Source organism: Pelophylax lessonae, assembly GCF_965119305.1.
Source record: "Pelophylax lessonae genome assembly, chromosome: 2".
In the NCBI taxonomy this organism is placed as follows: domain Eukaryota; kingdom Metazoa; phylum Chordata; class Amphibia; order Anura; family Ranidae; genus Pelophylax; species Pelophylax lessonae.
In genome coordinates this window covers 80268551-80293819 of record NC_138769.1, presented here as the reverse complement: position 1 = coordinate 80293819, position 25269 = coordinate 80268551, and the positions used below count along the sequence as shown (strand labels likewise).

Below are 25269 nucleotides of genomic sequence, written 5' to 3'. Positions count from 1 at the left end.
AATGTCGCTCTGAAAACGACATTGTCTCTCAGCTACAAGGAGAAAAGTGAAGAGAGAGGCTAAATTACGGAGTACAGTGTATGAGCTCACCACTTTGAGCAATGTGGTAGATGAATTGCGTACGGACTGTGAAAGTTGGAAAGATGAAGCCCAACGTGTCCAGCAGCAGTTAAAGGAGAAAGAAGCCTGTGTGGCAGAATTACAGTCTCATTCCCAGAAGCTAGCCAATGAGGTGAAGGCTCTTATGCAGGGAAAAGGAGATTCTGAACACAAGAGGAAAAAAGTAGAGGCACAGCTGCAGGAATCGCAAGTCAAGGTGTCAGAAGCAAATATAAAGGGTTCGCGCTTAGGATAAATGGGTGTTAATGCTCCAAAATCAATAAAAATAATTATAAAATAATTAAATAATTAAATCAATATAAGCTGCTGCAGGTAAAAAAGGTGATACCTCTCAAACAATAAAACAACTATGTACCTGCGCTGCTTATGTCTAAACACCTCAAAATATATGTGATTATATAAAGTGCTAGTGCAAAATTATACTGAGTGCAGCCTTAAAAAAAATCTATATATATATATTACACAAGTACACACAATAAATATCAGTTATAAATTCCATATATGAAAATACCACATAAAAAAAACTTGTGCAAATAAAAAACTTATAAATACAAATATGTATTATATACTATATAGTCCATGATAATGTTAAAGTGAAAAAAAGTCTCTGTGCTTTATTTAAGTGCTTCGTGCTCCAATAATATTAAAAAGTGCTCGTGCTCAATCCAGGTGAAGTGGTGCTCCCCTCTCAGCTCCCCACTCACCAGAAGTTGGATGAAAAAATGCCTTATCAGTAGATAAAATGGAGTAGATCCATGGTGTCAGAAGGTGACGATTGTGTGCTATGCTGTCAGAGAAGGCAAACCAACTGCAGGTTGAGTTGGACAATGTCACAAATCAGCTTTCTCAAGCAGACAGCAAATCTAGAGAAATTGCCAAAGATTTCTCTATCTTGGAATCGCAGCTGCAAGACACGCAGGAACTCTTACAGGAAGAGAGGTGTCAAAGGCTGAGTTGTAGCACAAAGCTCAAACAAATGGAAGATGATAAAAATGGTGTCCTGGAACAATTAAAAGAGGAGGAGGAAGCAAAGAAAAACCTATCAGAGCAAGTCGCAACACTGCAAGCTCAGATAGCGGATATGAAAAAACGCATGGAAGAAAGCGTTGGTTCATTAGAGAATATTGAAGATGTGAAAAAGAAGTTTGATCAGATGCTTGGTGAGGAGAAGACTGTGTCTGCAAAATATGCAGACGAACGCGACCGTGCAGAAGCAGAGGCGCGTGATAAAGAGAGCAAAGCCCTGTTCTTGGCTCGCTCCTGGGAGGAAGTTCTAGAGTGTAAGGCTGAACTAGAAAGAGTTAACAAACAGCTGCGTACAGAAATGGAAGATTTGGTCAGCTCCAAGGATGATGTTGGGAAAAGTGTTCAGGAGCTAGAAAAGTCTAAGCGAGCCTTAGAACAGCAAGTAGAAGAGATGAAGATTCAGTTGGAAGAACTTGAAGAGGAATTATAGGCAACAGAGGATTTGTCCCAAAGAGGGGATAGTGTGCCTGATGCAGTTTTTAAAAGGATTAGTGTTTTGGGGTCTGTCCTGAGAGAGCATCAGAAATGTGATGACATGTGGCTTGAATGACCCCTTTGGAATAAACAGTTCCTTCAAAAACTTCAAGCATTGGAAAATGTATCATTAGAGCTTCAGCAAACAAAGGAGCTGTGTAAGAAATGTGATGATTTCTCAGTTCAGGCTGAAAACCGAGTGGAGAAAACTAAAGCAAGTGATATAAAACTTGGAGAAAAAAGCAAACACCACCTAGTGGAGAAAACTAAGGCTGTTGGTGAAAACGTGAAGCAAATGAATAAGTGCCTTTCAGGGAATATTTCCAAAATGGAACTGGTGAAAGACAGGTGGCAGAAGTTTTATCGTGATCTTGAGATACATTCCATGTGGAGTTCAGATAAAGAAAAGGAACTAGGTGACCTTGAGCGGTCAAATAGTTCAGCAGATATGCAAATCAAGGAAATACTAAAGGAGCTACAAGGGAAAAGTTGTGCAATAGCAGAAAGTGCATTGAAGAAACCTGTAATAAACTGTGTTGTTGCTTTTGACCCATATGTTGGTGGAAGGAAAGTTGATGATGTCGCTGGAAAAATGAACAGGGGTCACTTTGAATAAATGTGTGACAGCCTGTTGTAGCAAATGGAAGGCCTTCTGCACAGCATCTTAGAGCAAGCTAAGCTCAAGAAGGCATTTCTTGGAACAAAGCCAAGTGAAGCAGAGGTTCTCAAAGTTTTGTGGAAATCATTTATTGATTGCAGAGAGAGGCGGCTCAAGAATGTTGAAGACTTTAAGACTAGCACAATTGAGTTGCCTATGGATCACGGTCCTCCATGGCGGATAGGACAGATGGTTATGCAGGACAAACTTGAGAAGGAGCGAAATGATGCTAAAAATGCAGTTGAAGAATGTGTATATGAGATGAGGGACAAGCTGTGTGGCATTTATGAGAAATCTGTCAATGAAGATGACAGAAACAGTTTCATCCTGAAGCTTGAAGATACAGAGAACTGGCTATATGAAGATGGAGAGGATCAGCCAAAACAAGTGTATATAGACAAGCTAACGGACTTAAAGAGAGAGCCACCCCTACAAGCATTTCAACAAAGGTTAGCAAGTGTTAATGAACCGGGGACGGAAATAAATTCATATCAGCATGAAAGACAGTGGCTGAATGAAAAAGCAAAGCAAATTGCTCAGAAGGATGTATCTCTGGCAGCTGAAGCAGACAAAGAATTGAATGGACTGAACATTACAAGAGCAGTGCCTGACACATGCGTGCCTGGAAAACTGTGTCCCAACCCTAGGGTTGAAACAAGAGGGGGGGGGTATGTGACAGGAAGTCAGGTAAATCTGTGGATGTTGTCACAGACAGGAGATACACTTCTGCTTGGTTTAGACAATTCACCAATTACTATAGGGTGTCGGCTGCAAAGGCAGCAGGAAGGTGTAAAGAAGTTGAAAACCATTCAGCTGTTCAGAATGAGGATGTTAAGGCCTCTATTATTTGTCCAAAGGAAGTCTAAGGATTGCTGCCTCCTGACGCTGTGTGAGCTGGGGAGAGGAGGACAGTCAGATGTGTGCCTCCCGACACTGTGTGAGCATGGGAGAAGGATTGCTGCCTCCTGACGCTGTGTGAGCTGGGGAGAGGAGGACAGTCAGATGTGTACCTCCCGACGCTGTGTGAGCATGGGAGAAGGGATGCCCCCTGAAGCTGTGTGAGCATGGGGAAGACCTCCTGGAGCGATGTGCGCTGAGGAGGGTAAAAAATGTGAAGACTTCTCAAGGTGAGAAAATGAACTATTTCTATATGAAGAGTGTGAAGAGAAAAACCAATGAATGTTTTCTATGTGAAAGGAAAGTCCAATGAACATGTGCTGTGAGAAGAGAAAAGGGACATTCTCTATGTGAAGAGATAATAAATGGACTATTGATAGTCTGCTGTATGATCAGCCAAGTCTGCCCAACAGTAGGTTGGGGACAGACTTCCTTAGATAGGTTCCTGTGTGTGAGAAGGTAGCCGCCCACAGTGGCAAGGATTTATTTTGTGTTTTATTTTATTTTGGATGTTTTTGACGCTTGCAGTCTGGTGAAGAAAATTGCATGAATAAACCAAACTGTTGTTTGCAAACACTTCTCGGCTATCTCCCTGTGTAACGAATCCCCCCAAGGGGTCATCCACGCCCGCCACCGAGCTAATCCCTCACAATATATATATAGAAAAAATAAAATAAAAGCAGACTGATATACCAGCCCTAAAAAGGGCTTTTTGGGGTGCTGTCAGGACGCTGTCCTTACAGCAGGAGTGGACACAGAACACTGGCCTTGCTAACAATTTCCCTATTAATTCAGCAGCAGCAGCAGCAGCACTCTCCCTGCTCTAACTAACACTGCAGATTCAGAATGAATCGTAGATGGATGCTGTCCTTGCTTTTTTATAGGCTGTTGGATAGTCTGGGAGGGAGGGTATGCTGATTGGCTGGAATGTGTATGCTGACTGTGAGGTACAGGGTCAAAGTTTGCTCAATGATGATGTATAGGGGGCAGACCGAACATCGCATATGTTCACCCACCGCAGGCGAACGCGAACAAGCGATGTTAGTTTCGGGACATCTCTACTGTTCAGTATATATTTTTTTTCTATGTCTTAATTAGCAACCAGCCACTCAAAGTTAAAGGAATTGTAAAGGCAGACGTTTTTTTTTTTTATCTTAAAGCATTCTATGTATTAAGAGAAAAACAAACCTGTGTGTAGCAACCACCCTAAGCCCCCCTAAGGCCCCTTTCACACAGCTCTGTTCCGTCGACGTAGCCGTGCTGCTCAGCGGGGGATCGATCTGAGGATCCCCCGCTGAGCAGGCGGATGTCAGCTCCGTCTCCGCTCTGTGTGCGGAGACGGAGGTGTTAGATCCCCGCTCTCCTCTATGGGGGAATCGTATGAGAACGGACCGCCTGTCCATTCTCATCCGATCCACCAGATGGATGGAAAATAGGGTTTCCATCCATCCGGATTTGACAGACAGGATTGGATGTCAGCGGACATGTCTCCCCTGACATCCGATGCCCCATAGAGATGCATGGGGCATCCGTTCAGATCCGCCTGAAAAACTGACAGGCCGATCTAAACAGTCCGCAAGTGTAAAAGGGGCCTAACACTTACCTGAGCCCCCTCTCTATCCAGTGATTTTCACGAGTCCCCCGGCTATCTGGGACTCTCCCTCCTGATTGGCTGAGACAATCAGAGTCAGTTAGCCTATCAGGAGAGAGAGGGGGCAGGGCTGAACGGCAGCTCCATGTCTAAATGGATACACGGAACTGCGGCTTGGGTGCCCCCATAGCAAGCTGCTTGTTTTGGGGGGCACTGGACAAGAGGGAGGGACCAGGAGCACAGAAGAGGGACCTGAGAAGAGGAGGATCTGGGCTGCTCTGTGCAAAATCACTGCACAGAGCAGGTAAGTATAACATGTTTGTTATTAAAAAAGAAAAAAATTCAAGACTTTACAATCACTTTAAGCAATTACATGTACATTTCCTGCAGAAGGACCTGTTTTGCAAAAGCTCTAGGGGGGCATGTGCACATTGCTGGAGCTGCGCTCCCACTGTGATTGGACACAGCAGGAGCCAATCAGTGGGTCTGGTGGCCGCGATGGCCACCGGCCACCCACGTTTGTTCGGAGGAATGACAGAAAGGCGGTCTGCCTATGTAAACAAGGCAGACTGCCATTCTGTCAGACAGGAAGAGAGAGATCTTGTGTTCCTACTAATAAGGAACACAGATCTCTTTTTCTACAGTAAGTCCATCCCCCACACAGTTAGGAAGCATTCCCTAGGAGCACATTTAACCCTTTGATCACCCTTGATGTTAACCCCTTCCCTGCCAGTGTCATTTATACAGCGACAGTGCATTTTTTTGAATAAATAAATATAAAAGACATAAATCTTTCCCCTAATTTGTAGATGTGATAACTTTTGCGCAAACCAATCAATATACTGTTATTGGGATTTTTTTCCCAAAAAATATGTAGCAGAATACATATTGGTCTGAAATGATGAAAAACATTTTTTTTTTTTAATTTTTTTTATTGGGAATGTTTTATAGTGTAGCAGAAAGTAAAACATATATTTTCTTTCAGAATTGTTTTTTTTTGTTTGTTTATAGCGCAAAAAATAAAAATGGCAGAGGGGATCAAATACCACCAAAATAAAGCTCTATTTGTGGGAAAAGAAGGACATCAACTTTATTTGGGTACAGCATTGCAGGACCGCACATTTGTCAGTTAAATTGACGCAGAGCCGTATCGTAAAAAAAATGGCCTAGTCATTAAAGGGGTAAAACCTTCCGGTCAAGAAGTGGTAAAGCAAAACAGTGCCGTATTGCAAAAAAAATGGCCTGGTCAGGAAGGGGGTAAAACCTTCAGGAGCTGAAGTGGTTAAAGGATAAGTTCACCTATGGAAACATATTACATGTTCCACCCATTTTTAAGGTGGGTTACTACAAAAAACAGAAAGAAAACAAGCTAATACAAAATTTGTACATAAATTCATTCCTATATACTAAATGCTGTAATACACATTGAAAATCATTTCAACTTACAAAGTATTCTCCTATCAACAGGACGTTGGCAAATATTTCCTGAGAATGAATGTGACTACTGCCTCTGATGACACCACTGCATGCTTAATATTTTCTTTCCTCCGTCTGATGCACCTAATAGAAAGGAATGTACCCACTCTGGTGGAGATTTAATAATAACAGCACCCTAGGATACTAGAAACATTTTCACTATCACAAGCAAAATTTAGGATAGTCACAATGTCCTGTTAGCCTGCGTGCAATCACCCAATCTAAAATATGTTTTTCTGTTTTCTGATACACTTCTGAAACGGCACATTTATATGTAAAGTACGAATGTATAAAATGGATACCCTGGTGGGCTGAATTGTCTTCTCATATCTCTTGTGGGAATCCAACACAAAATTTCCTGATTGCAGTTCTCCGCTGCGACCAGCATACAATGTGGAATTTCATTCCTCCTTCAATGACTACAAAGTCAAACAAAAATGTAACAAAAAGGATGATAGCCTCTTTGAAAAGCAAACAGATGATGTGATCAAATCAGCAAACCTAAAAAATCAAGAGCAGAGTTTCCAACACAGGTATATGTTCATTAAAATCTGACTACAGATCGTCCGACTTTTTTCACTTGCTAGTCACTTGCTAGTCTCATGTAAAAATTAAACAAGTTACTAAAGTTACGAAAATTCTCGTACAATAGAGTGAAAAATCGGAAGTGATGTAATGTGTTGTAGTTTATTTGTACTGTATTTCCGGCCGACAATTGTACTGATTACCCTTCCTAGCGGTTTTCCCAAATGTTGCTCGGGGTTCATTTTCAGTACCAAAATCGGTAACCCTGAACCACACTCGGGATTACCCCAGAATGATACTTACCTTCCCATGCGATCCCCCGCTGTTCTCCCCAGCCTTCCTCCAGCCTTCCTTCCACTGTCCTCTCACTCTGTGTTCAGCCGATGCTGGCATCTTCTTCCGGTTTCCTTCCCTGCGAGCGCCGCATCGCAGGGGGGTGGAACCTGGCGGGAGATTTAAAAAAAAAATGACTTGATACAGTGTAATCTGTTAGAATTACAACTTTGTATCATGCCATTTCACCTAGAGGCTTTTCCAGTGCCCTGCCTGTACTTTTTGCGGTACTTTGTGCCTGGAAAACTGATAGCGTACATGGCGTCCAAAAAGCGTTCTCTTAGCTCAAAAAACGCTTTTGGACGAACTCGAAAACAGCGACGGCGTATAGGAAATATTTGAAGAACTGAGCAATAGCGATTCGTGGAAAATGTTGTCATCAGGTATTAAATGTGACAACAGCGACGATTCTGCGACTGAGCTCAGCGATATGCGAACTTGGTGCTCTATTGACTGCGATACAGATCAGGCAGCGCCCCCCCAATACAGATTCTCCCTCATAATGAAATATCTCCACTTTGAAAACAATGAAGAATTTGATGAAATGTTATTATTTTTACATAATAATTTATGATTTCGTGTATCAAACTTTATCATACCCGTGATGTCTACTAGACTCTTGTTTGGACAGATTTAAGAGTTATTTCTAAGAATTACAGGCCTACAATATAAAACATATTTCCATGCAAAACAATGTACTTCTTTTAGCACAGAAATTCTGACATTATCAGACCGCCAGGGAGGTTAAATGAAAACGATACGATCTAGCATCATACGAGGAAAGTTTTTGTGCTTGCACCTTTGGATAATACTGTTGTAATTGGCTATAGAAAACTGTGTACTAAAGATCAGATTATCGTATAATCGCTGTGAAAGTGGTTTTAGTTTGCTACTGATTTTGGGTTGTGTGTATGGGCCATAAGGCTCCATTCACACCTATGCATGTTGCTTTTGAGCATTTCTGCTGTGCTTTTGCGCTTTTTACCGCAATTTTGCCGCAATTTGCGTTTTGCATTTTTTTTTTGCGGGAAATTTGTTGTTGGACAGATTTAAAAATGCAAATTGCGGCAAAATCACTGTAAAAACACGGTAAAAATGCACTACATGCTTTTCTGCAGCTTCTCCATTGAAGTCTATTGAACAAAAAAAAGCAGCCTTTTGTGTTTAGAAACAAATCAACGACCCTTTCCAAAAATGCAGAGGCACAAAATTGCATTGATGTGAAGGTATTCCATAGGAACCCATGTTAAAAATAATGTCCTGCGTTTCTGCAAAAAGCATGAAAAAACGCATTGAAGTGAATGGAGCCTTAGGTACGATCTGGTGTGTCTTATCACATCACAGCTATTCACCGAGTAAAAAGCTCTCAGGGAATAGCATGTTTATTGACAATTGTAATATGCGAAGAATGGCCGCAATGTGCAGTGAAGTGAGAAGAAGAGATGCGCTTTAGCAAGATCACAACTCTCTCTCAAAAAAAAGGTGGAAAAATCTAAGCATAATATAGTTGGGAGTCCATTATTTGTGTGTGTGTTCACACCGAACAGTCATACTGTTGTGACCACTGACAGGTTAAGTGAAAAACATTGATTATCTCATTACAATGGCATCTGAATCTCAGTGGGATATACAGTATAAGGCAGCAAGTAAACATGTTGTCCCTGAAGTTGGTGTGTTGAAAGCAGAAAAAAATGAGCAGCACAGTTTGCTGTGTATGGAACTGTGTAGCCACAGACCAGGGTGTGCATGCTGACCCGTGCCCAAAAATGCCTACATTGGGCACAAGAACATCAGCAATAGTACAAGGTGGCCTAGTCTGATCAATCACATTTTCATTTACATTGTGTGGATAGCCAGCAGAGGTAATGTGATGCTTTGGGCAATGTTCTGCTGGGAAACCTTGGATCCTGCCATTCGTGTTGATGTTTCTTTAATACATACCAACTACTAAACATTGTTGCTGATGAAGTATATACTTTCATGGAAACAGTATGATGGCAGTGGCCTCTCTCAGCAGGATAATGTGCCCTGCCACAATGAAGAAATGATTCAAGAATGGTTTGAGAAACACGAGTTCAAGTTGTTGACTTATGGCTGGAATACACAATAAGAAAAACGGCCGAAAATTTCCGTTCAGCGAGCGAACAGGCCGATATTCTACTCGTTAATGCCCAGCCATCAATAAGCGATATCGATATTGAGAACGAAAAATACTGTTTGAAAAACACGAAAAATTCTGTCGTCTCGTTTGCGAAAGAACGATATTCTATACGTTGGTGTTGAGGTCGTTCAGTTTAAATCTGTATAACCTCATCACGCATGCCCAAAAATATTCGATGGTCGAAGGGCAACGGTCGGGCGATATTCGGACCGTGTATGTTGGCAACGTTTTCGACCAACAAATACTTTTTCAAAAGTCGGAGGTCGAATGATCGGGCGATATTCTAATCGTGTATTCACACCATTAGTCTCCAAATTCTCCAGATCTCAATCCATTTAAGTATCTGTTGGATGTTTTCAAAAAACAATTCTGTTCTGTAGGGCAGTGGTCCTCAACCCTGGCCTACAGGGCCCACTAACAGGCCAGGTTTGCAAGATAACTGAAATACATCCCAGGTGATATAATTTGCTGCTCAGTGATTGCAGTACTCTAGTCTGCATCTCCCCAAGGTAATACTTAAAATCTGGCCTGTTACTGGGCCCTGAGGACCGGAGTTGAGGACCACTGCTGTAGGGGACCTACTTCACAGCTTATAAGACTTATAGGATCTGCTACTGATGACATGGTGCCAGATACCACTACATACCTTCAGAGGTCCAGTGGAGTCCATGCCTCAACAGGTCAGGGCTGTTTGGTGGCAAAAGTATACACTGTGTACTATGCATTGCCTAAAGCCATCCACACATGGCTGTTCCTAAATTCATGCCCTAGTGGGCACCTTAACCATATTGGAACAGATTCTGCTACAGAAACAGCATAGTAAAAACAGATATTTAATAATTGAAAAAGAAAATTGGCAACCCACATGTAAATGTATGCACCTGTCATAAAGACTTAAACGACTGAAGCTGTCAACTAGATGGCAATATTATACTCAGCAGCAGGAATCCAGTCCAAGGTCCATTCACCTCGGCTGGCCCGGGTCCGCCTAGAGAGCCTGGTAAACCGATCGGATGGCAAAAGAACAGTCCAGAATGGTGTCAGATGCGGAAGGGTGTCAAATGGGCATGGTCACACATTTTAAGGCCTCTCCCCCTCTTTCTCAAGCCTACCTAACTAGTGTGGGAGTGATCTTTTCTATACCCTATGACTGGGATGACTCAGAGTAGCAGGAAACAGGAGAGCTCCTAATCTCATGGAACATTCTGAAGAGAAACATGGGGGATACTGAGAGTAGCAGAATATAACTAATGCCGTCCTCAGAGTTGTATAAAGTACTCGAAACCCATACTTGAGTAAAAGTACAAGTGCTCGATCAAAAAGTGACTTGAGTAGAAGTGGAAGTGCTCGATCAAAAAGTGACTTGAGTAGAAGTACTAAAGTATTTAACATTTTTTGTACTTAAGTATTGCAAGTAGTTTTTTTAAACATTTTGCTACTCAAGTACTAAAAGTAAAAGTACCAGTAGTTTTGAAAAAAAAATTGCTACTCAAGTACTGAAAGTAAAAGTACAAGTACTGTGTTATGTAGTTATTAAAGAAAGAAGTCAAAAGTTTGAACATCATATTGTTTTTTATTATTTCAAATGCAGCTTTTATTTATACATACAGTAGCATTTATTTTTGTATGCACTGATATTACACATGTTTTGAGCTTCATGAAACCTGCCATCTACTGTTCTGGCAGTGGTAATTTTTATAATTGTAACGAGTAACTATGCAGCACAAAAAAAAAATATTGGAGTAGAAGTATTGAAATCATTGAAAAAATGTAGTGAAGTAAAAGTGGAAGTAGGAGAAAAAATTCTACTCTAGGAAAGTACAGATACCGCCTTTCGGTACTTAAGTACAGTAGTGAAGTAGTTCTACTTAGTTACTATACATCTCTAGCCGTCCTAAATTAAAATTGAATAAATAATGATAAGAGCCAACTTAAAATGTATTTTGAGCAGGGCCTGTAATAACTACATCTAATACATAACATTATTTACACTTCTAAATGAAACAGAGAAAGAAAGAGATGTTTAATTGAATAAATGAACTTCATGGACATAGATATACTGTACATATGAATTAAGCTGGTTATACATCTGTGAATGAAAAATTGCATATCTATCTATCTATCTATCTATCTATCTATCTATCTATCTATCTATCTATCTATCTATCTATCTATCTATCTATCTATCTATCTATCTATCTATCTATCTATCTATCTATCTATCTATCTATCTATCTATCTATCTATCTATCTATCTATCTATCTATCTATCTATCTATCTATCTATCTATCCATTATATAGTATACTGTAAACAAAGAAGGCTCTCACGCTATTATGGAAAAGGAATGTTAAGGATGGAGGAATAGAAAGAGGGAGGTTGCAGCTAGCACTGATAGTATATCCTTAAACTACAAGCAGATTGGAGGTGTGGGGTAGTGCTGCGCTACCTCTTGTGTGATAAGTGGTGTATCTGATCAGAAACAACCACGAAAAATAATTAACTACCCACAGCACTTTATCTTTGCACTGCCATATTTATTGATTATTTATTAACATCTCAGTTTTACACCTTGTTTATCTGCATATTTATGAGAAGGTCTTTATTTTATTTGTCTATATTTTGCCTTTCTGACCTATATATATATAGTATGTCACAAAAATGAATACACCCCTCATATTTTTGTATCTATTTTATTATATCTTTTCATGTGACAACACTGAAGAAATGACACTTTGCTACAATGTAAAGTAGTGAGTGTACAGCTTGAATAACAGTGTAAATTCCCCTCAAAATAACTCAACACACAGCCATTAATGTCTAAACTGCTAGCAACAAAAGTAAGTACACCTCTAATTGAAAATGTTTAAATTGGGCCCAATTAGCAATTTTCCCTCCCCGGTGTCATGTGACTAGTTAGTGTTACAAGGTCTCAGGTGTGAATGGGGAGCAGGTGTGTTAAATTTGGTGTTATCGCTCTCACTCTCTCATACTGGTCCCTGGAAGTTCAACATGGCACCTCATGGCAAAGAACTCTCTGAGGATCTGAAAAAAAGAATTGTTGCTCTACATAATGATATCCTAGGCTATAAGAAGTTTGCCAAGACCCTGAAACTGAGCTGCAGCACAGTGGCCAAGACCATACTGTAGTTTAACAGGACAGACTCCACTCAGAACAGGACTCGCCATGGTTGACCAAAGAAGTTGAGTGCACGTGCTCAGCATCATATCCAGGGGTTGTCTTTGGGAAATAAACATATAAGTGCTGCCAGCCTTGCTGCAGAGGTTGAAGGGGTGGGGGTCAGCCTGTCAGTGCTCAGACCATATGCCACACACTGCATCAAATTGGTATGCATGGCTGCCATCCCAGAAGGAAGCCTCTTCTAAAGATGATGCACAAGAAAGCCCGCAAACAGTTTGCTGAAGACAAGCAGACTAAGGACATGGATTACTGGAACCATGACCTGTGGTCTGATGAGACCAAGATAAACTTATTTGGTTCAGATGATGCCAAGCGTGTGTTTGTGACAACCAGGTGAGGAGTACAAAGACAAGTGTGTCTTGCCTACAGTCAAGCATGGTGGTGGGAGTGTCATTGTCTGTGGTTACATGAGTTCTGCCGATACTGGGGAGCAACAGTTCATTGAGGGAACCATGAATGCCAACATGTACCGTGACATACTCAAGCAGAGCATGATCCCCTCCCTTCAGAGAATAGGCCGCAGGGCAGTATTCCAACATGATAACAACCCCAAACACACCTCCAAGACGACCACTGCCTTGCTAAAGAATCTGAGGGTAAAGGTGATGGACTGGCCAAGCATGTCTCCACACCTAAACCCTATTGAGCATCTGTGGGGCATCCTCAAACAGAGGGTGGAGGAACGCAAGGTCACTAACATCCACCAGCTCTGTGATGTCTTCATGGAGGAGTGGAGAGGACTCCAGTTGCAACCTATGAAGCTCTGGTGAACTCCATGCCCAAGAGGGTTAAGGCAGTGCTGGAAAATAATGGTGGCTACACAAAATATTGAGACTTTGGGCCCAACTTAGACATTTTAACTTAGGGGTGTACTCACTTTTGTTTCCAGTGGTTTAGACATTAATGGCTGTGTGTTGAGTAATTTTGAGGGGACAGCAAATTTACACTGTTATACAAGCTGTACACTCACTACTTTACATTGCAGCAAAGCGTTATTTCTTCAGTGTTTAAAAAATGTGAGGGCCAAAATTTTCTGCCACCCAAGGGTACAAAAGAACAGCCTCAGAACATGTAGCTTTTGATGCCCCTTGGCTTCTGATATAATCCTAAAGTAGTCTCACACTATCAGATCGATTTCCCATGCTCTCTAGGCTTACCCAGGCTGGATTCCTGCTGCTGTGTGTACTATTGTCATCCAGATGACAGCTTCAGTGAGTTAGGTCTTTATGACAGGTGCTTGTAGTTTTACATGTAAGTTGCCAATTTTCGTTTTCATTAAAAAAAATTGGTTTTTACTACACTTAGATTGTGCCCACTGCTGTTCCTTTTTTGTTGCTGTAGAGATCCCTTTAGCCTGATGTGCCTAATGTGGAACTTATGAACTTCTAGCTGTGCATCCAGTGTAGAGGAGCTACTGTTTCACACCTTGTGCCATAATGTAATATTTCTTCACAGATTCTGCTATAGGCAAAGACCACATCTACAGTGTCCATACTGATATGATTTGTGGATGATCCAACCCAAGTAAAATAAAAACATTTTTTTTCCCTTGAAAGCCCTTTTCCATAACACTGTCCGTACGGTATTTTATTTAGGCTGGGCAATTATCTTGAATATTATTAACTACTCTCCTGTTTTTTTCAGGTCCTATTCCTAACATATTACAAGAAGCCCAGGTCCCTCTGATAACAAATGAGAAATGCCAGCAGCAAATGCCTGAATATAATATAACCAACACTATGATCTGTGCTGGATACAATGAAGGAGGGATCGACACATGTCAGGTGTGAAGTGATAGTTGTAGAATACCAGAACATTCAAATTCAAGAAAATATATATTATTCATATTTTTGTTATAAATATTATATGGCTAATTTTTAGATGCAACTTCGCTGTAAATAGTCATTTGCATTTACAACTCCATTTTAATTCTAGATTTTGTACATCAGTGCAATGAAATCAACAACTATAAGGCTTTATTCACAGAGGCAGTGACAAACGTGTTTATAGGACATTTCTAAACACATATACAGTAAATGTATGTAATGATTTTAAATTGTATAATTCGCACTGTGCATTTAGTTGCATTGAGGTGCATTCACATTACATGTGTTTAGTGAAAATAGAATTCTGAGCATTCAGAGGCAGATTAGATATTCCAAACATGTCTAAACCCATGTAAACGCACATAAAAGCAGGTACATTAAAATTCTGGAGAACATACAATTTAGATTAATTTCATCGCATTTAAATAAAACAAATGCAGGAGGCTCGTGTAAATGTAGAAAAAAAAAAACAATATGCATTTCTTATCTTTTTTCTATTTCTAAGTTTCATTTTTTTCATACATTTAAATTAGTTGGGTATCACAGAGACTAGCGGGAAGACCCTCCAATGAGGATGCAGAAAGTAACACTTTTTTTAGTTGAATGGGGAGGGAAAGAACATTTTTATTGCTTGTGATTTGTCTGAAGTTGAATTTTAGAGCCCAAAGGAACATACAGTTTAAATTAGCTAAATCTGTTCTGGACGCATCAAAACAAAAAGGTGTTTAAAGTCTTAAATAGTCGTGGAGGGGGAGAGATTAGCTTTACTAATCTTTAATAGTTAATTGGCACCTTCCCCATTGTCAACACTTGTAGAAAGGGGAGGGGGTTTCCAAGACTGGCCAAAAAGAACAGAAGTGGAACCAAAGGGGATTTAAATGTGCCACTGATGCAATAACTTTTTCCAGATTCAGTCCCTTTTTTAAAAATTAATAAAAAAGTTTTTATTTCATATATATTAAAAACAGACAGATATACATATTAGTTACAATTTTATATACATGCATTGTACAAAAAATAGAACATTTACATTTCAACAACCCCACAATGGGACTATATGGAAGTGCAACACGTTGCTGGAACTACGCGTTTCACTGTGAGTGCTTCCTCAGGCTCCAGCTGTTTCAGAATATTCTTAATATATATAGAAAATCATTAGATTTGTTCTCGATCGATTCAATCACATTGTACGATGTATGTATATTTGTGCAGGTAAGTATCGACAAAGGAAGAGACGGTCAGCTACGCCATAGGGAAGCCATTAGTTGATATGGGCTAAGAGTAGTTATCAAAGGTAAAGGAGGGTGTTCTAATTCCATTCAAATTTATAAGTGCGTCAAAGTAAAAGCCAGCACAGGTATATATGAAGCAAGACGCATGAGAGCACTGATAGAATCCTAAAGAACATTAAATGATTCCAAGGTTCAGGGAAAAACCCATCCCACATACATATGCATCTGATATTGCTTCAAAGGAATAAAGCCATCCTATTCCCAAATGTATGATTTGGTGTGCTGGGGAAGCGAGTCCGGAAGGATCTCTTCTAATACTGGCCATATTTGATAATATCTGGGAATAGGATGGCTTTATTCCTTTGAAGCAATATCAGATGCATACGTATGTGGGATGGGTTTTTCCCTGAACCTTGGAATCCTTTAATGTTCTTTAGGATTCTATCAGCGCTCTCATGCGTCTTGCTTCATATATACCTGTGATGGCTTTTACTTTGACGCACTTATAAATTTGAATGGAATTAGATCACCCTCCTTTACCTTTGATAACTACTCTTAGCCCATATCAACTAATGGCTTCCCTATGGTGTAGCTGACCGTCTCTTCCTTTATCGATACTTACCTGCACAAATATACATACATCGTACAATGTGATTGAATTGATTGAGAACAAATCTAATGACTTTCTATATATATTAAGAATATTCTGAAACAGCTGGAGCCTGAGGAAGCACTCACAGTGAAACGCGTAGTTCCAGCAACGTGTTGCACTTCCATATAGTCCCATTGTGGGGTTGTTGAAATGTAAATGTTCTATTTTTTGTACAATGCATGTATTTAAAATTGTAACTAATATGTATATCTGTCTGTTTTTAATATATATGAAATAAAAACTTTTTTATGCATTTTTAAAAAACGGACTGAATCTGGAAAAAGTTATTGCATCAGTGGCACATTTAAATCCCCTTTGGTTCCACTTCTGTTCTTTTTGGACAGTCTTGGAAATCCCCTCCCCTTTCTACAAGTGTTTAAAGTCTTCAGTTTGTTTTCTTTACTAATCAGACATCCAAGTAAAAAAACCTTCCCTCTGCCAACATTTTGCAGAGTCTCTGTACGGAAGCAGTGGTCTCTCTGCAGAGGTCAAACGCTCCCCTTGCTGAGTAAGAGCCATAGATCTTCAATCAGCAGGATGCATGAGCTATAGGTCTGACTTAGTATGAAGTGTGTCAGACCTCTGCTAGGAGAATGCTTCTTCCACACATAGAACAAGGGTCTTGCACTGCAGCTACAGGTGGGGGACCAGCTTTCCTACTCAGGCTGTGGCTGCTTTAGAAAGAAAACAAACTTTTGTTTTACCAGACCTGGAATACATTTAGCTGATTTAAACTGAAAGTTCAATTGAGTTTAACGCAAAGGATTTTGGAATACCAGTTATGCTGTATGAGAAATGTATAGAATTTGTACATGCATCCAGTGTTGCCAACCTACCAGATCGAAATTTACTGACGCCACTTCCAAAATGTACTGGCATAGCCAAGTTTTTACTGGCATTTCCAAAAGTTACAAAATTATAGTTTTAAGTGCAAATTTCAGTATTTAGGCTACAAACAAGTACAATATGCAATTAGCAATGTGATTTAAGGTAGATATTAGGGTGATAATATATTTCTTATTTTATTTTTCCATATTGTAAGTAAGTAGCTCAGGTACAGGACTCCGTAGGGCAAGAAATTGGACTGGGCAGACACCCACAAATGAAACTGACCCTCACAGTGACACTGACAGCAGCACACAGATGATAATGACACCTCACCGACATGTCACGTCCCCTCCTGAGTTACTGACCCAATGCCTAAAATTTATTGGCATCTCCAAAAATTACAAAATTACAATTTTAAGTGCAAATTTTAGTATTTAGGCTACAAATAAATACAATATGCAATCAGGGATGTGATTTAGGGCAGAAATTAGGGCAAAAAGCATATTTCTTATTTTATTTTCAATATAACTAAGTAGGTAGCTCAGGGGCTGGACTCAGAAAGGCAAGAAATTTGAATGGGCAGGCACACACATGAAATTGACCCTCACAGTGACACCGACAGCAGTGTGCAGCAGCACAGATGATGATGACACCTCACCGGCACGACACATCCTCTCCTGAGTCACAGTAATAGTCAGTGCCATCTTAAGAGCATTAAAGGGCCCCGGGCAATGCAGTGCACTGGGGCCCTGCCTACACAATCACCCACGAGAATAAAAATGCAAATTATCGATAAGGTGATATTTATTGGTACAGCAGTGCCAGGCTAATGACAACTTCCAAGTTCTCACTAGGTCTGGTGAACACACAGACGGATGGGAGTCAGACTTGACTGTCCTGTGTGTGCCTGTTCCCATGGACGCACATTCCTGCAGTTGTGGGCTCCCTCTCCATGGCCCAAGTGGTCTCACACCAGCACAGGCCCGACAGGCACTTGCCACCTGCTAAGTTTGGCGGCAGGATGCACACGGAAATCGGGAATAATGCTTGGCTGGGGCTGGGTCGCTGAGCAGGTGGGGCCCCACAAGAAAGTGGGGCCCCCGGGCAACTTCCCAGAGTGCCCATTTGGTAAGATGGCCCTGGTGACAGTTTCTCTCCACGCCAGGTGGTCCCTTCAGTCCACTCCAGTCCAAACAACACTGACAGTCCCTCTCGTGGCTTGCCTTGCTCCTGTCCTGCAGACCCACACGCGAGGCTCCCTTGCACCATGACATCATACGACAGCAGGCACTAGGATAGTCTGAGCATGCACAGTTGGGACCCGAGCATCACAGCTATGTTTTTTACTGGCAACTTTTTCCTCTCACTGGCATTTGCTGGTTGGGGAAAAGTGCCCATTTTTTAATGGCCGCTAGTAAAAATATGAATAGGTGGCAACAGTGTTGCCAACTGCCAACTGCCAACTGTCAGTGCTTGCCTATATTTAGTGATGCTACTAAAATTTCCCTAGGAGGATCAAGAAAATTGGGGTTTACACATGGATTCCCCTATTTTCCTGCACAATCGCTGGGTAGTGAAAAGACTTTTAAGTAGGGGAGGAGTCTATAACAGAAATGTGAACATTTTTTCATGACACTGCCAAAAAAAGGTTTCAGTGACCAGTACCAGTGACTTAGATCTTCACTGTCTTGCAGACCTATACCAGCCAAAACTTCAGCATCTAATATTTCTAGGTATGTTAGATGTCTGCCCTCCCTTACTGAGTTCTGTAGTTACATCTGTCAGTACAGCTCAGGAACACAGCAGATGGATGGTGGTGGAAACCACAAAGCAAAGCAGGAGACACAGGCACCCAACATACCCAGAAGTGTTGGATACTGAAGAGTATTCGCTTGGTAACGTTCTGCAAAACAGCAAAGATTGGGACTGAGCATTAATTATTACTCTTCTTTTACATTTTTCCTTTTTTTTAAGTCATCAAGTCTTTGGGGTCTATTATTAACCTCCCTGTTGGTCTGATTATGTCCGGATTTCTGTGCTAAAAGCGGTACATCGACCGTGCACAGAGCGGGGAGAGAGTGTGAGGACCCCGGGGAGGACGGCGGGGGATCGCAAAGGTGAGTAACATTCTGGGGTAATCCTGAGTGTGGCTCGGGGCTACCGCTTTTGGTACTGAAAGTTACCCCGGGAATACCCACAGGGAGGTTAAAGCATTTGTTTTTTAAGTTGAATGAAATGTCTCATACTCTTTCTAAGTAATTGCTGCCTGTATCAACAGCTCCATCTAGTGACAAAAATGTGGTATAGTTTTCTCATTAACTTCTTCAGACCTGCGCTATAGCCGAAGTACGGCTACAGCGCGGACTCGTATTTCCGGGATGCCGTCTTTATACGGCCTCCCAGAAACAGGCTTCCCGCGCGCTCCCGCGAGCGTGCATCGGGGAAAATCTGTGTTGGCCGTGTCCCTTGCACACAGCCAATCACAGATCGTGGTAAATGACCAATCACAGCGGCCATTTACCACGTGATCGGGCCGTGCAATGAGAGATGATCTCATATGTAAACATATGAGATCATCTCTCATCGCCAGCTCTCCTTCCTCACACAGAGACTGCAGTGTGAGGAAGGAGCAGAGCCCGAACACCGGTAAGAGAACACACAGGAATGTAATCAGGGCACTGATCACCAGTGCCCTGATTACAGAAGAGGGGAAATAATGCCACAACTGCCCACAGTGCCTGCCATCAGTGCCCCCCATCAGTGCCCACAGTCAGTGCCCATAGTGCTGCCAGTCAGTGCCCATCAGTGCCTGCTCATCTAGGCACTGATGGGCACTGACTAGCAGCACTATGGGCACTGAGTGTGGGCACTGATGGTGCTGCCCATCAGTGCTGATCAGTGCCACCCGTTAGTATCCATCAGTGCCACCCATCAGGGTCACCCATCAGTGCCCATCAGTGCCACCTCTCAGTGCCCATCAGTGCCATCTCTCAGTGCCCATCAGTGTTGTCCGTCAGTGCTGCCTCTCAGTGCCCAACAGTGCCACCTCTCAGTGCCCAGCAGTGCCACCTCTCAGTGCCCAGCAGTTCCGCCTATCAGTGCGCATCAGTGCCGCCTATCAGTGATCATCAGTGCGGCATATTAGTACCTCCTCATCAGTGCCACCTCATCAGTGCCCATAAGTGCCACCTCATCAGTGCCCATAAGTGCCACCTCATCAGTGCCCATCAGTACAGCCTATCAGTGCCCATCAGTGCCGCCTAATCAGCGCACATCAGTGAAGGAGAAAAATGTATTTATTTTCAAAGTTTACTCACAGAAAATAAGAAAAACTTTTTTTTTTTTTCAAAATTTTCTGTCTTTTTTTTGTAAGAAATAAAAAAGCCAGAGGTGATTAAATACCACCAAAAGAAAGCTCTATTTGTGTGAAAAAAAATGATAAAAATTTCATATGGGTACAGTGTAGCATGACCGCGCAATTGCCATTCAAAGTGTGAGAGCGCTGAAAGCTGAAAATTGGCCTGGATAGGAAGGGGGTGTAAGTGCCCAGTAGGCAAGTGGTTAAGGTATTTCAGAAAACAATACCGCATTTTGGCCACTAGCTGGAGCTGACAACACAGGCATTCATCTCTTAGGAAAAATATGGGACATTTTGTTCAACGTGCAAGAATGCTTCTGCTATTTGTGCAACAAATGTTTAATATACAGACCCCTTTGTAACCTATCGTCTAGGTGGTAAGTACTCCAGTAATGTTCAATGAAGCTAGAGGTATGTTTGTTTTCTCCTAAAATGCTGGTAGGTAAATTAGCTCTTATTCAAAATGTGAAAAGCCTATGTAAATAGATATTAGGGATATTAGCCTTTAAGCACTTCTGGACAGGGTTAGGTACACATTGAATTATACACTTACTGCAGAGAATTTTATAGCTATATAAATCAAACAGACAAATAATAATAATAATAAGCCCAGAAGTGTTGTTGAATTTCAAAGCAGCTTTTTACAATTTACAATAAATTAGGGCCCCAAAAACCAATTAACATTCATTCCAGCCTTCAGCTATATGCATTGGATTGGGGGCCTGCAGGCCGATAACAATTTATTTCAGCTTGGGTATACAGCAGCTGAAAACCTACAGTGCATAGCATTGACTGAGAATTAGCATACCTTACTGTGATACACTCTATCAAGCTGGGTTTATGATATGCTTTGCTAACCTTTCTGACAATGACAGCACAGTAGTCACAAGCTGAATGGTTCATTCTATAGAGCGGCTTTCTAAGAACGCATTGACATGTTTCAAAAAAAAGAATACAAAGGGCAAAAAAAACCCTAACACCGCTTTCTGTGGCAGCCTTATGCATTGAAGGAATCTCTTGTCTGTATTATTGTTACAACCTTACAATCACAGATTGCTCAGACAGATGAAGAACATTTAAGCATTCTCGCTGTTTGTAGGGGTTTATAAATATAGCTTTTTCCTGATCAGCTGAAAAATATACCTTTTCATGTGACAGACATTCCGTACAAAACACTTCTTACTTCTGCTCTGCTATAACACTGAGTAAAACAGGGCGATGGGAGACAAACTATGAATGAGATGCAATAATGATAATGGAAGGAAGGAAAAGAAGATGGGAAGGGTGGTGTACAAAGAAGGGTTAGAGAGACTGCAACCACCAGCTCTTGCTAATGAGTATTTTATCTGATCAGAGTTCAGTCTGTATAATCTGATCTCCCTTCTCATCAGGTCACACTTGTATAAAGAGCCTGGCGCTCTAGCTTGGAACTTGTCACCTGCTAGTTACAAGTTATTCATAAGTATTTGAAGCAGTCCAGGTCATGGTATGGCTAGTAGTTATTAGGTTATAGTCTCATTCAACTGGACAGAGTCATTTCTGGCTTTTGGTCTTTACAAATTAAGTATTGTAGACCAGCCATCCTCAACCTTTTAACCCAAGAAGAACCCCTAAAGTCATTTTCAGGTCTTGGGGGACCCCTGTTAAAAACCAATTAATTGGAAATCAGTGGAAAAGTGCTCCTTGTATTGGTAAATAATGCTAATGTAGTGTATATAGCCACAAGGGGAGGGGCTACATATAGCGCTTGCTATGATTATGCAATATTGATGGTGCTAATTAGAGTGCTAATAGTGCATTAAAGTTATAACTGTGAATGCAGAAAGGAATAGTATCAAATGGGATGGGTACACCTGAAATGCTGGCTTTAAGAATTCTGAGAGCCGGTTCACACTGGGGCGACCTCTCAGGTGACCTGGTCGCCTGACAGGTCGCCGTAGGTCGCCTGCCATAGAGAAGCTGTGAACCCGTTCTAATAGGAGCGACACAAGTCGCTCCGACTTAGAAAAAGGGTCCGGAGCTTCTTTGGGGCGACCCGGAGCGACCTGCATTGACTTCAATTATATGAATTATACTTCACAGGTCGCCCGGCAAAGTCGGCTCGCCCCAGTGTGAACGGGGTCTTAAAGTGTTAACAGTGCATAAACAATAAATATTGAATATCTAGCAAAAACCCACCAAACCAACTGGAAAAATGGGTAATCCCAAGCGCTTAGGAAATGAAGGATATGTGCAGCTACTTGTACAAATCAAAACAAAAAACAAAGGATCCTCCTGACAAATGTAGAAAAAAATCCAATAGCGCAAATCAATAATCACTATATGGTTCAAAAACATAAATATCAAATGAATGTCAATAGTCACACAAACGTATCCACATATGAAGCATCAATCACAAGTCCATATAACCAAATGTCCATATGTAGTGAAGCATAATATAGCATAATATATATAATCCAAGGAGTGGTTGTTGACTGATGTGCAAAGACTTATGGGGTCACCCAGTACTTCACCATCACCGTGTCTGAGGGGGTAGCTGAAAGACCAACTCACCAGATGTTGTTTCTTAATTACTTTCGTAACCAAGCAAAATCATAATAATGGTTAGCCTTGCGGTCATATTCCCATGGGTAAAATGCCGGTCAATACATCCCATCAGTCATGCAAAAAGAGAAGTGAAGACCCACCTGTGCAATAGCGTTTACACTCCAATTTATTAGGTCAAACAATAAAGGTTACACTCACTTGTTCATAATGATAAAAGGGCATAATAAAATGAATCCCTGCAGGAGGTTGTGCCCGTCTCACATGCTGTCTCCAGGCTCCACGCCGTGGAAACGGAGCGGCCGGAATTCAAACTCTTCCTGATCACGGTACTGCTGAGCTTCGCCTGGTCACGCACCGACGCATTTCGTTATTTTCAACTTCATCACCGGGGGTCGTGACCAAGGCAACACCAGGCTCGCATAAAAGCACACTTACTGTACGACCGCCCACTGGGCCGGCCGGCCGTCAGGCAACGATATGAGCGGACATGCCGGTAGAGTTTACCTGCTACCATGCCAACAAACCACCCTGAACCGTTTACATTAAAACCAGGAAGTGTCAGCAAAAAGTAACTCACAGTCCCTGATACGATCACCCGGAAATACCCATTAGATTGTATTGTTTCCACCGTGGTGAATAGTAGAAAAACACACTCACTAGAGAGAATGGGTCTTATATACCGTATAGTATTAAGACCGGACAGCGCTTGCTGGCCACCTGGGCCAGGATAGGTTCTGCTGGGGGATGTGATGTCTCAATCCTCAGGATTGCTTGTTCACTACCCCTACAAAAAGGGGCTCCATATAGTTCAGTAACATTTAAAAGTCTTTATTAAACTTCCACAATGTAAAACAAGGAAAGGAAACAGTAAAAACGCCAGTAGAATGGAGCCCAAGAGTGGAAAGCGGTAATCACCGTGCTGCGTTCCACCTGGCTCCCGTGACGTATACAGCGTGCGTTCCACCTTACGCGCGTTTCGTCATAACATTGACGTCAATGCACTGATAGCACAGTAAGCACTTCAGGTGTGTTCATTAATTGTTTGTATTCAATATTTATTGTTTATGCACTGTTAGCACGTTCAGAATACTTAAATCCAGCATTTCAGGTGTACACATCTCATTTGATACTATTCCTTTCTGCATTCACAGTTATAACTTTGATGCACTATTAGCACTCTAATTAGCACCATCAATATTGCATAATCATAGCAAGCGCTATAGGTAGCCCCTCCCCTTGTGGCTATATACACTACATTCCTATCTTTACTATAGCAGCTGCATTCTGACACACATATACAATTGCCCGTTTCCCAATATTATCAACCTGAACCATTGACATGAGGGATATACTCCAAGTATATATACCCTACAAATAATGGGAATAATGCCTCCCTTAGAGCTCATTTTCACCTTCACATGCCACACCACCAATGGCAAATTGCTTGAACGGGTCGCGTTCGGTGGCAGTACCATTTGCCAAATGTGACATGCCATTTAACTTTTGCCATAGCCAAATTGCAGCCACGGCGTTGTTGAGGAGGGCTGTTGGGAGGGCAGTAAAACTTTACTCAACAACCTGCTTTTACCACTCCCCCTGACTGTCAATATCAATGAGCCCTTACAGTGATGGTCAGAATGTCTCTCTTACAGGCAGATAAAATGATCATTGGTCTCATGCCACTGGCTCTAGGATGTGGCATTGGCCCTGGAGCTATGCAGGCACCACCAGATAAGTGGTCACAGCCACAGCTCAAGGAACCCCTAGACCCCTCTGAAAGAACCCTTCCACGAAACCCTGGTTGAGAATGGTTGCTGTAGTGTAGACAGTATTTTCCTGAGAGAACTTCTTTATAAACAATGTTATGTTTCTGACTACTATAGGGAGACTCTGGTGGCCCGCTAATGTGTCAGCAGGAAAATAAATGGTACCTGGTGGGAGTGACTTCATTCGGATATGGATGTGCACAACCAGAAAGACCTGGCGTTTATGCACGAGTGACAACTTTTACAGAATGGATTCAAAGCTTTCTAATTTAGAGAATACTTTCAACAAAGCCTCACATTTTGCACAATGATCTTTTTTAAAGTTGCTTTGCACAATCTAAACTTTTTGTATCACAATATTTAATTAACTCATACCATTGTAAAAATGTTGGAACCACTTTTGTGATTTGTTTTCATGTGAAATAATAATTGTAGTTGTCATTGATGTGTGTTTTACATAAACATATTAGTTATTCTGCTCAATTGTAATTGTGATAAATTTTATAAAGTAAATATAGTATATTTGTATTGAGTGCGTTTTGAGCTATTCTTGCAGAGTTTACATTAAAGTAATTTCTAATATGACTTCCAAGTTTAG

The 25269-nt window shown here is 41.4% G+C and overlaps 1 protein-coding gene across 1 annotated transcript in view; it reads left to right on the top strand.

The window, feature by feature from the left end:
• TMPRSS15 (transmembrane serine protease 15) overlaps nt 1-24952 on the top strand; it is a gene marked incomplete at its 5' end in the record, with an annotated part of 640117 nt that extends 615165 nt beyond the window's left edge. Inside the window, 2 exon segments of the mRNA XM_082246136.1 lie at nt 14107-14246; nt 24789-24952. Of these exon segments, the coding sequence (XP_082102262.1) occupies nt 14107-14246; nt 24789-24944 (296 nt within the window). The 3' untranslated portion in view covers nt 24945-24952.
• Between the last annotated feature and the right edge of the window lie 317 nt (nt 24953-25269).